Genomic DNA, 12,500 nt, shown 5'->3' with positions numbered 1-12,500 from the left:
GAGTCTTTTAACACTGGGTTTCCCCCCGAGCAGTCTAGATCGTTAAAGTCCCCTCCTAATATAATTCTTTTGTCAGAATCATTGAATCCTTCATCGTAGATGAGCTCGGACAATGTTTGGAAGAACATAGTTTGTTGAGTGGTGGTATCAGGAGCGTAGATATTTACCAGAAGAAACGGGACATCCTGAATAGTTGTCTCTAAAATGAGGTACCTACCTTCCTTATCAGATCGGATTGATTTTAATTTGAAGTCAAAGGATTTTCTTACAAGAATGGCGACCCCGCGACCATGGAAAGAGCGAAGAGCAAAATAAATATCTCCAGGCCTCTGCTTTTTCCATTGATTTTCAATCTCCTCGGTGCTGTAAGTCTCTTGCAAAAGCAAATGTCTGAGTTTTGCTTGATTATCCAATAGATAGATAGATTTTCACTGTCACGCAATAAAAAAATAAATCAAAAACTATCCAGTGCAAAACGCTAAGAAATTGTTATGTTATAGAAGATAAAGAAATAGGACACTTGTCCAAGTTTTAGGCCTCTGCGTTTCCCAAAACTTCAGATATTCGTCGAAATGTTGAGCAGAAATTTACAGAGCCCAGTATGAAAACGCCATATTGGTGTACACCAATATGGCGGCCGGAAAATAGTGTAAACATCTGGAACTTACTTTGGCTATCTAGGCGACTGATTATCAGTACTGAAAAAACAAGCATTTACATAAGCACTTTTCCTAATGCTCTAACTTGTAAAAGGGCTCAAAATCATGAGATAAGTATATATTTTTCAACAAACTTGATCGTAGCCTTGTGTCACGCACCTACATAATCCGGAAATTCAAAATGCTCTGGTTTCCAAACGAAGCACGCTATTGAGCTTTGAAATTGTCAATACATATAGATATGCCGCCTCTTATGCCTGATGACGATAAAAACTTTGGTGGCTCTTTAGTTTTAGATTTTGGAGAGTGATGACGTCACGTGAAAACGATCTATTGAAAATTGACTTACGTTATTCAAACGTACGAATACCCCGAACATTTAGCGAGATAGTTTTAAATTTTAGGTTACTGCGATCCATTGAAATTTTCATACGTATAACGGAAAATGAAAATAGCTAACAACTATTAAGGACGGTGCCTACTATTAATTAAAGATATTTTTGCCCCGGTGTGTGATTATGCAGGAAATATAGATCTTAACAAGTGTTATTGAAATCCAAAAAGAAAATTGGGGGTAACCACGCATTTTTCAAAGATAATTCCTGAATAATATTTGTAAAAAGCTGTAAAATACAAAGCAATGTATGGCGTTCTTTCTCAAATTGAAACTTCATTATCTCTCAAAAATGCATGGTTACCCCCAATTTTCTTTTTGGATACCAAGGGTACTTACTAAGATCTACTTTCTCCGGATAGTTTTAAACCGCGCAAAAATATCCCTGTATTAGTGAGCATCAGCGATAGGAAATCCGAGTATCTGGAGATGCGCAGAACGTATGCGCAATAACAATAGTAGGCACCGTCCCTAACCGAAGTGGAGGTGGCTAGCCGAAATTCCGTAATTCTTGCCCTTCAACTTCTTAGCGTTAGCCATCACCTCCTCTCGATCAGGGTATCTCAAGAATGTTGCGATGATTTGCCTGGGCTTTCCACTGGAAGGGTTTTGCTTTCCGACACGATAAACTCTTTGGAATTCCATATCAGACGCGCCTTCTATACCCAGCTCCTTTGTTAAAAAATTGACTAAATTAAAACTTCTTTAGTATTCTTTTGTACGGCTTCTTCTTCGATTCCAAAAAAACGAAGGTTCTCGCGACGATTGTAGACTTCCATATTCAATTTTTCATCCTTGAGCTGGTTGACCTGATTATGTAGATCTTGCACTTCCGCCTTAAAAGACTCCCTTTCAGCGTTTGCAAAGATCATCCCTTTATCGAGCTCCAAAACCTTCTTCTCCGTCTCTCTTTTAAAAGACTCAAACCTGTCCATTTTCGCTTGAAGGCTACTCGCTTTATCACCTACCGCTTTAACATACTCGTCGAGTTTTTCTAGCGTCTCTGATTGGTGCATTCATGTTAGCACGAGCAGAGAACAGGCTCCGTAAGATTCAAATAGCCAATTGTTGGCTATAAGAACCCTACGGCGCATGTTCTCCTACATAGAGTTTCCCAAAACCTAGGGTCATGCGCAGACATAAGATCCGGGGCTCTGGTGACGAGAACGTAAATGCAAGCTGACACAAGCCCGGTGTGGCGCACAATCATTTCACTTGGTCAATTAGCAGTATTGACAGCTGTTTCGGCCTTTTTTTTTTTTTTGCATTAAATGTTAATTTACACCGCAGCCAAAGGGCTGTGGGTTAAACCAGATATTACAAAGGTCAAGAACACAAACAATGCGTTACAGGACGAAACTAAAAGGGTGACAAGAGTGAAACTGATTAAACTCCAACTAAACTAGCTGAGACTACAGCTGTTTCGAGAAAAGTTGTTCAAAAGAAGCGTAAGAGCGTTCGCGACAATGCCGAAAGGGAGTATGGGACAGTATTCAATATGAAGTGAGGGATGCCACGACCGTAAAGCGAAGACCTACAATGGCGAGCTATTTGGATGAAAGAGTTCTTAGGACATAGCGTTGATGAAGTGGCAGTAGGCGCAGACTTACGTTGAAGCTCTCTCCCGCCATGACGCTACAAAAAACACGTCCAAAAGCAAAGGGTTCATTAGCAAAACGATGGCTCTGCACGTGCACCACGATTTTTGTATACATTTCTCAAACATTCTCTGCGAAACATGACATAAAATAGGTAAGGTTAAACTCGTCAGAATCTTCCTTCTCTGTGAATCCTAACCCTCTGTTACTAAATTCGTGGCCTTGATTATTTGACTAAATTTTGAAACTCACTTATTTCTCAATGTAACACAGCATGTGTTTTTTTTTTCCTAGGACGCGTTTTCGATAGCATTGCCGTCATGTTTTTGTTGACTCAAATTGACTGATCATGACAGGTTACCATAATGCGTTTCGGCATTGTCGCGTGCGCTTTAATAGGGACCTCAAAATATAACTTTGCTCTGGTATAAGCCTTTCGCGATTATTCCATCTCGTTCATGTCGTATAATATGGGCAGAGTATCCTAAAAATAAAATGGTACGGGCGGTTTCTGACTAAAAATAGAGAATGAGAGATTCTCTGTTGCATTCTCACGTTGTCGTCAAAACCTAAAATTTCGTCATTTCACGTCGTCGTCACGCAGAGAACCGCAAAAATATGAGCTAAAATCCGTGCCGCACGTGCAGCACGATTATTTCTATAAACTCTTGTTGTTAGGCCATCGTAGCTTGATTAAGAAAATAATAACACAAACAGCGGTGAAAAACATTGTTGGAATTATTCCAACATGCGTTGGAATACAATGTTTATCACCGCTGTTTCTGTTATTTTCTTAATCACAATTATTTCTGCTCTTTTAACCAATGATATCATTGTTTTGCGGCGTTCTCGTTTTCTTCGGTGAAGAAAATGCTGCAAAAGTGAAAGGGCAGCTCCCGCGACTGTGCTCTAATTTTTGAGCTTGTAAAAGATCATTGTGGTCGAACGGCTATGCATTTGGCGGCATCATGTGGAAAATGCGATATTTTGGAGTGAGGTGGTAACAGAACGTGCGGGTGATCTGAACCGGGATGAACGTCTTTCGTCGGGGTGCTTTCTACGGTCACTTGGATTGTGCAGCGAGACTGATCCAGGTATCAGCTGAGTATAGTCTTAAGCACGCGTGTTTTTCAGACGCGGACGGCAACCGGAAGTGCCCCGTATTCCGTTTTAACTTGTCTTCACACAACGACATTTACATTGCTAGGTATCTTTTCTCCATTAGAGATGATTGCTATAAAAATCTGGGAGATACCACTGTACTGGCACTCGAAATGTTGCTCGCGTCAGCTCATAATTCAAAATGGGTCACCAAAAATAAAGCGCTCACCTTTCTTCTCATTTTTATACATATATGGAATATAAATAGACATCTATTCACGAAAACTACGAAAATTCTACACAAACGGTTTGATGGTCACTTAAGGTCGTTCGTGCCCAAAATGTTCCCACGTACAGATTTTTTTTTAACTTCCCACACAAGAAAGATAATGATCTACTTTTGCCAAAAAGGAAAAAAAAAAAAAAAAAAAAAAAGGAGGGGTCACCTCGCTCGTTTTCGAGGCTTGTAATCCGATCTTAGGTTACAACTGTCAGCAATAGGAAAGCTACATTAGTGAAATTTAGATCAGGTAAACGTACTCAATTCAACATAACTAATATAACTAAATAAACTTTTCCAGCTGATGTCTTTTTCTGTGGTGAAATAGACCTTGAAAAACGGTACATCTTAGTCTAAGAAAGAAAACTTCGGTCGCACGAGAGCATAAAAGGCGAAATATTTGTAACTTCTCACATACAGATTTTTGTTGTTGTTGTTTTTTTGTTAAAATGGACAAAATAGGGAAGGTAGTGATCTACGGAAAGAAAAATGGGGGTCACCAAGTATTCGAGAGAATAAAATCGCTGCGTAGTTCTCAAAGCGATTGTCTATTTGCAATGTCACGTCACTGCGTGAAATTTCCGAGAAGACCTGGGTCAACAGCTATCCCATGATGCCACACGCTTTTACGTTTTATTCTTGTGGAAAATGTTTGCAACTTCAGCATCGTGTTTACCTTCGTGGTCTGCGATGCATTACGTATGCGTGACATGCGCGAAAAAATGCGCAGTAGCAATGGGCGCGAACGCCCTTAAATAAGTTTGTGTTGGCCTGTAGCTCCACTCGCACGTACACTCGAATGATCGGGGGACGCGTGCGTAAATGTCAATCTTGTAACCCTCTGATTTTTCCTGATTTTGCAACTTTATTCGTTTATATCTCTGCTTCCGGACGGTGAATTTTTTTCATTTTTTCCACGTTAGCTAAGATTAATTTAAAGCGTTTGTCTTTCAAATGCAAAAAAAAATTCTGTAGTTAAAAAAAAAATAGAGAGACCCATGAAAAACACTGATTTTTCTGAAAAAACTGAGCAAGTCCAAGCACGATGACTTGAATGTTCTGGAAGCATTGTACTTCTGGTCATTTGGGATTACGTGTAGTCTTCATTAGAAGTTTTTTTTGTTTTTTTTTGTTTTCAGTCTTTTTGTTTCTTTAGTTTACGTAATATCTGCTCCGGTACCTGCAGTAGGAACCACAGGCAACCCAAACGCATAATTCGGATGCTCAGTCAAAGTAACGATTTGTAGGGTTTGTATGGAAAACATGAATTGCCCCCAAAAAATCGGCTAATCCTAGTTTACAGCGAGGAAAATAAATGAAATATACTTGCTTTTACTTCACCTTGTGTTCTTGTGTCGATTTGATAGGAGCAAATTTCAAATCTACAATAGCCCAGGGCGCCTCAGTAATAACTACTCTGAAACATCGCCAAAAAAATGTAGCAACAGTGAAACCTGTGCTGTGCTCTAATTTTGCGCGTATAAAAGATCAACACGGTTGAACTGCTTTCCACTTGGTGGCACCAGGATGTGGGAAATGCAATATTTTGGGGTATATCTAAGCTCAAAGGGAGGCGCGATGGCCTCATGTTCAGTGCGCTCGACTCCGGATCGAGTGGTCTGGGTTCGGGTCCTGGCCGCGACATTGTATTGTGTTCTTGGGGAAGACACTTTCCTCTCACGGTGCCTCTCTCCACCCAGGTGTATAAATGGGAACCGGCGAATTTAATGCTAGGGGTAACACTGCGATGGACTGGCATCCCATCCAGGGGGGAGTAGAAATTCTCCTAGTCACTTCATGCAACAGGAACTAGAGATAAGCGCCGGACAGATGGGCCATCTAGGCTCGTTCCAGACTTTACCTACCCTACCTTTACCTAAACTCAAAAGATGAGAAATTGGACTGGACCTCCTTGCATCGAAGTGTTTTAACCCATCGTTTATTTGAAACTTCGAGACAGCGAGTGAAATTTAACAAATGAAATTGATCCAAAAGACTTGCACATTTTTCATTACCAAAGCTGCGAATTCTGAAGATTTCAAAGTTGAATGAGGAGCAAGTGGTTTCTGATCTTGTTGGAAAAAAACTGAATCCGCTCAAGCGGTGACTACTATTTCTTACGTTCGAAACGTCAGTTATTCTCTCTTTTGTGGTGGTAAATCGATGTTTATCCACTCGGAGCCAAAAAAGAGGATCATTCAATCCAGTAACCCACATTCAAAAGCCGATTTTGCTTTTCAGTGATTCGTTATCTGCTTTTGGATTATGGCAAACGAGCAAGATCACTGACTTGCCTCGAACTTTCCTCCTACCAGGTTCGATTCCCAGACTCGGTGTCACATGTGGGATGAGTTTGTTGGCTCTCTACTCTGCTCCGAGAGGTTTTTCTCCCCCGGTACTTTGGTTTCCCCTCTCCATTTTGGTCAGATTCAGGACTTTATGATAGGTTGCATGTTCGGAAATAATCGTCTTGTAACTTTCACACTCGGCTGGAATTCAGCGAATGTACAGTACCCAAATAAATTCAATCTTTTCTTTGTAAAGGTAATTTTGAACACTTTTTCAGTAAGCACTGACTCAGAAATGTCTTTCAGCGATTACTGGGAAGAAAGAATATCCGATCTCTTACCAACAGCAACAAAAAGTGCCACCAAGCAGTTTGGCTGTTCCGGTGCCGCGGGGCAAGGGGCCTCTGGAGGCACATCCATTTTTAACCAACCGTCACTTTCGACAGCTGCAAGTACTTGGGCAACAGTTAATTCAGTGATTGGTTTACCACTGGCTTTACCAGGCTGTGCAAAACTGTTGGTTATGTTGTCGTTTGCGTAGTTGTAGCAGTTGTTATTGGATTGAACGCAATTGGTGTTCCACCTTGCCAAGTTCAGTGGAGGTGCGTAGTGTAGTATCTTTCCAACTACTCGTGGAACATCTTGAGGTGTGGTACTCTGGGTTTTATCAGGTATCTTAGCTGAGATAGCTCCTGAGTCGATCGCTTGCAAAACCTTTTTCCGCAAGTCGTCTCTGATCAATCTTTCGGGCATAGTGTCCAGCAATAGCTTTTGAAGGGCAGCTGTCTCCTGGCCGACAATTAAGTCTGCTCTCTCAGCGTCGAAGGGCTTCACTAAGAAACCCCTGAACCCAAGAATGGAGGGCATCTGTTTGTGACGGTAGGTGATTCCTTTGGCTCTGGCATCGTCCAAATTCTCCCTAATCATTTTGAAGCTCTCATGTCGGGAATCAAACTTCCAAACAGGATCAGGAAGACCGCTATATATGGCCAAAGTCACCTTAATATGCTCTCCTAAATGTGAAGATAATAGTATTTTACTATTGAGAGGACTGTGCATAGGTATCTTAAGACATTCCTAAGCCATCTCAGTACTGATAAATTGATGAATAAATGGTATATTTAAATCTGGGCACGTTTGATTACACTGGTAATCAGGTGTTTTAGGATCACGGGAATTTTCCCACCATGCCCGAGCCTCCTAGGGACTCAGTTTTTTTTTCGGTCAGTCAGAACACTCATCAAAACTCAAAGTACAATAAGACATTCTGTTTTGCGTAAAACAAGTTATGTCGTCTGCAAAGAGAGAAAGTTTTCTTCTCGTACCCTTATATCCTTTAATTAGTATCATCATCTCTCGGCTAATCTTTACAGCTAAGATCTCCAGAGCTGTAATTATTCAAAGTTATGCTGGTAAGGATAAATAGACCGAGGATTCAGCATCTTACCTTACTCCCCATGCTGAGAGCAAACCTGGTCTCGTTGTGAAACCACAAAACATAACACAGCTCGAGCCATTGTTGTACTCTTATCCACTTCGTGTATGAATGAAGGGTCAAAGATGAATGCAATGCAATGCTCTTAAGAGGAAGTTAAATTTTTAAAAGTCAATAGCCACTTAGATGTACCCATGCAAGGATTCCCTTTGAGGTGTGGATACTCAAACACGTCGATCATCAGTAGTTCAATTCTGATGGAATCAAAAATAGTTCTTCTCATGACAGCGGGGCTCTGTGAGCTCTGATTATAACGAGTTCTTTCTGGAACCACACTTTTACACTTCAAACGCTTTGCCAAAGTTTTGGACGCTAGCTTTTAGTGGTAAAACAATAATTCGAGATATTGGTCGCCAATTTTTTACCAAGTTGCAAGGCCGGAGAGCACAGTCGATATATGTGCACAATTATAGTACCATCATATAACTTGAATTAGAGCAACAGATTTTAATTCTAGGTTCTCAATATCAGGAGCTCGTTATGGGCTCCGAAGTATCAATAACGGGAAGTGGTCGAGGCGGGCCTTACGTAGGCTCTTTGATTCAAAGGAAAGAGGCTCGAAAGACCTGATTAAGCGGAAGGATTATAATTTTCCCAAATATGTTCTCTGAACGGTAGACAAAAGCCACGACGTTACAAAGAGCATTGTGCACTCACCTTCCATGGTTGTTATTCGAGGAATTTGGCTTCAGTTAAAATTACTGAAGAAAAAGAAAACATAAACGAATAAAGTCAACAAGAACAACAAGACGGAAGTAAGATGGATGTTTAAATCTAAAATTTACCGTTGAACAATAAAAGACCCTATAAACCCCTATTGAGCGGCTAGGAAGAAATCGCAAGTGGGTGATAAAACTGGAAAACAGATCACTTCCCAATCTATGTGCTTTCAATGTTTTCTTAGAATTAAAGTGATGATATAAAAAGTGTCATGAGAGTTTTTAAGACGCCAAAATTCAGAGCAAAAAAATATAATTAAAGGTCTGAACAAGAGGAAGGACTTGCTCGCCGAGGCAAAAAAAGCTTCCAATGCTGCGAAAAATTAGCACGAAAGTTAAAGACTGCAATCTCACCTCTAACTTGTCCAGAGTAGGAATGCGAGTTAACGGACCAATGTTTTCGAACCAATATATAGTTTCATGCAGCCATCAATTGTCACTGATCATGTCAAAAAAATGTGTTGACTAAGGACTTTGAAGAATTTGTTTTAGCGTGTTGTCACTGAAACCTTTTTGGAAGGCGTTAGAATTAAGGAAAGGCCCCTCTTATATTCACCAGATACGAGGATCAGTTTTTTCCTTAAACCTTTTGGTTCCAACATTCTCATTGATGAAAATCAAAGTGCTATTGGGAGTTTGGTTTTATTATTTTCAGGGGACGTACGTGCAAGGTTTTGAAGAATACGTCGTCACTTTGTCAGTTTAGTGCGCTCAGGTTTGTTCTCTTGCCAGCTCCTGCTGGCTCTGTTTGTATTGTTTAATGGCAGCGTTATCTCCAGATTTGCAGATTAACATCAAGGTCCATTGTCCTACGTCGTGTGAGTTACAACAGGGAACACTTACTGCAAACTTAAAAATAAAATTCATTGTTTTGCTAATTCATTGCTAATTCATGTTTTGATTCATCTTGAAAGTTTGGCTGGTATCCTTTTTAAAGGTATTGCCCGAGGGAGTTCTGGTATTATTTTTAAAGCGTAGCTCCTATGCTAATCCTTTCTGATGGTTGCAGCTTCACTGGAATATTTATTTTCCGTGTTTGCATAGCCTGATCTCAAGACGAGGGGCTTGGGAGAATTCTCGCCAGTTATGCAAATCCTCGACTGCGTCTCGGGTTTGGATAACTTTCGAGAATTCTCCCAATTCTTCGAGTGTTTAGATCAAGTCATGCAGACACGGAAAAAGTCGTCTAGTGATTTTATAAAATAACCTCCCTTGGGAAAAGCAAAGGGCGTGACGCGACAACCACTTTTGCAGTCATGCAAACACTCCTATTGACCAATGAGAGCAGGCGTACTATCTGAATTATTTTTGAAATAATACTATAATAATAATAGCAATTAACAACTCTTTGAATTAAGAACTTGATTTACCTGATTTTGAAGGGATTGTTTTGGGATTGGACGTTATGTTTGTTAACTTTGTATGTATGCAATATGTCGTTACAGAAGTCTTGAAAGACAAAGAATGTCATCCTCGGTCCAAAATGTGAGTTGTGTTAATTTTCAGGTCTTTTCGTTAACTTCGTTAAGTCCTTCTTACTTGCTATTCGTGACTCGTGTTTTTATCCCGAGTTTGAGAGGAAATTATAAGCTTTTCTTCTATTATTAGCGTTTCTTCTTACAACGAGCTCAGGCAAGAGTTCTCGGAAACATGTGTGGAAACAAGATATGATTTTTAAAAGATGACTCAAGGGCTCAAACATTGAATGCTAGTTTTATTTCCCTCTTTCGAGTCAAGCGCCGTATACCACTACATAAGGGATTTCTTTCGTTTTCTTTCGCCAGTGTGCCCACAATAGTAAGGAGCCTGAACCATGATCTCGCCACTAGTCTTTTATAGATTGTGCTAGTAAAAGTAATATAGTATGCTAGTAACAGTGCTCATTAATTTTTTGCCAAAATTATACTCGTTTGTCCAAATTATGCCGTTTGTTCTTAAAATTTTCCTTTTGCAAAATGAGCGAAACAAGTCGAAAAAACGTATGACGATCATGTACTTGTAACAATACTTTTTTGGGCGTCACAAGCTCCTCTTCTATTGTATTGTTCTTCCTTTGTCTTAAGGCAACGGTGTCTTGCTATGTTTGCTGCTTCTGGTATGGTCTCTAGCAGCGAGTTATCGGGCGGCGTGGCTGACGCCATTTGGCGAACTTGCAAATGAGAGGTGCTATGACCAACACCATCTGGCAACTTCCGGTCTATATAGGGATGCTCTCTCTCTGTTACCAAACCGCGAATGCGGCTAAAACATTGAACAAAAATGTTCTCAGACTTATCAATACATGCCGATTATGCTAGCAGAGCTACTTTTTAAAAATCAGCGAAAATTATGCTAGTTTTCTCAAATTATGCCAAAAATTATGCCAGCACAATCTATAATAGCCTACTCCCAACGTCCTTGATGTAAAATGGCCGTGTGGCTAAACGTTTTAACATTTCCGGCCGAGATTTCCAATTCTCAGTTATCACCTGAAGAGAAGTCTCAGTCGACTAAAGCACTGTGTAAGGAAAGTTTTGAAGAAGGTTATCACCAAAATATTTGTCACACTTTACTTTGTGACTCCTGGAAGACAAGAAGTCTAAACGTCATGAATTCGGTGATCTGAAATTAGCTGAGGTATTCTTTTTTCTGTCGTTTAAGACAAACTCGTTGCTGATTCAGTGTAAACATGATAAAATCTTGCTTTATTTTCGCTGACCTGTGACCTTTGAAAACGGAACTGTTTACAATGGTTCTTAAAAGAAATCAGTAGCCTCCTCAAGTGGTTTATGATCATAAGAAATCGAAGAAAGTAAAAATAGAACTTTCTAGCCTGTCTTCCGATTTGTTGTGTAGGTAGTTTGAGTCAACTCATGACAATCATGATTGAAGACAATAATTGTTTTTATATGAGTTATTTTGCAGACTTCCAGTTTTTTCAGGAATGACTGATGAAGTAATGAGCTGCGTAATCCTTGTTCAAGTCATAGCGTGTACACCTTTGAGATCATGTACAGGTCCTTGTGGTTTGGCTCTATTTCAAGTGCACACCGTAACGATTTTTAAATATGTTCAAGTTGAAACTACTTCAAGAATGCCTCTTGATAATTTAAAGAAAAGAAATGGTGATGTCTGAATTTGGAAACGCGGATCCCCTGCATCGTATGATCTTTCTACAAGTACACGGGTTTCCCCCTTTCCCACATTCGGGGAAACTGAAAATAAGCGTGTACTCATAGTTTAGGGGCGGGGACAACAAAATAGGGGCGGTACTGTGTAAAAGATTCCAGAAAATAGGCCACCAGATAATGAATCTTATAATAGCGCAGTAAACTCAGTGTAAGAAAAGTGATTGCTGACTTTCTAATTAAAAGACATTTTTAAAAATCATGACCCTTTGCGAAGTTGTAGAACCCGCTGAGACTTGTAAGCGGAAATCTACTACGGTGTTATGCTCCCATCATCGGAAGTTACCTTTAACGGTTTGCTTACATGTTGCCTTCAAACATAACCCTGAAAAGAGTTGGAGAAATGCTTGAAATTATTATATAATATATTAAATATATTGTCTTATAAGTATTGTTTAATAAATGAGCAGGAGTGTTTCATCCGGTTACGTTTCATGAGGCGAAGCCGAGTGCATGGTTTTAGACCCGATAAAACACGATGCGTGTTTATTGAACGGCTTAATTAAAAACATTCCACAAAAGCATGTCTCTCTGGAGTGCGAACAAAGGTTGATACAAGATAAACAAGCTATGCCTATTAGTACGCTTTATATAAAGAATGGTAATGAAGAGTGTTTTAATTTAGCAGTGAGTTTTTTTTATGCAGGTTACGTTTTATCGGTGATCTAAGGGCCTGGCGAAACGGGAAATAATATTGTCGACCAAACATTTCACCATTTGGCCACCTTGTTTGCTGCTGTTTGATCGTGTTTGGTCCTGTTCAATAAAATTTGAAGGCCATCAAACATTCGATCAAACA

At 39.9% G+C, this 12,500-nt stretch overlaps 1 protein-coding gene across 1 annotated transcript; it reads right to left on the bottom strand.

Annotated features, from left to right (window-relative positions):
- Positions 1–3,491: 3,491 nt before the first annotated feature.
- On the bottom strand, positions 3,492–8,990 carry LOC137997089 (uncharacterized). The gene is made up of 3 exons (XM_068842857.1): positions 8,889–8,990; positions 8,473–8,516; positions 3,492–7,333 (listed from the first exon to the last, which is right to left on the bottom strand). Exons 2-3 carry the CDS (start codon positions 8,477–8,479, stop codon positions 6,630–6,632), a joined length of 711 nt encoding a protein of 236 aa, XP_068698958.1. The 5' UTR covers positions 8,480–8,516; positions 8,889–8,990; the 3' UTR covers positions 3,492–6,629.
- Between the last annotated feature and the right edge of the window lie 3,510 nt (positions 8,991–12,500).

Source organism: Montipora foliosa, chromosome 3, assembly GCF_036669935.1.
Source record: "Montipora foliosa isolate CH-2021 chromosome 3, ASM3666993v2, whole genome shotgun sequence".
Classification (NCBI taxonomy): domain Eukaryota; kingdom Metazoa; phylum Cnidaria; class Anthozoa; order Scleractinia; family Acroporidae; genus Montipora; species Montipora foliosa.
This window is presented reverse-complemented; position numbering and strand designations above follow the sequence as displayed.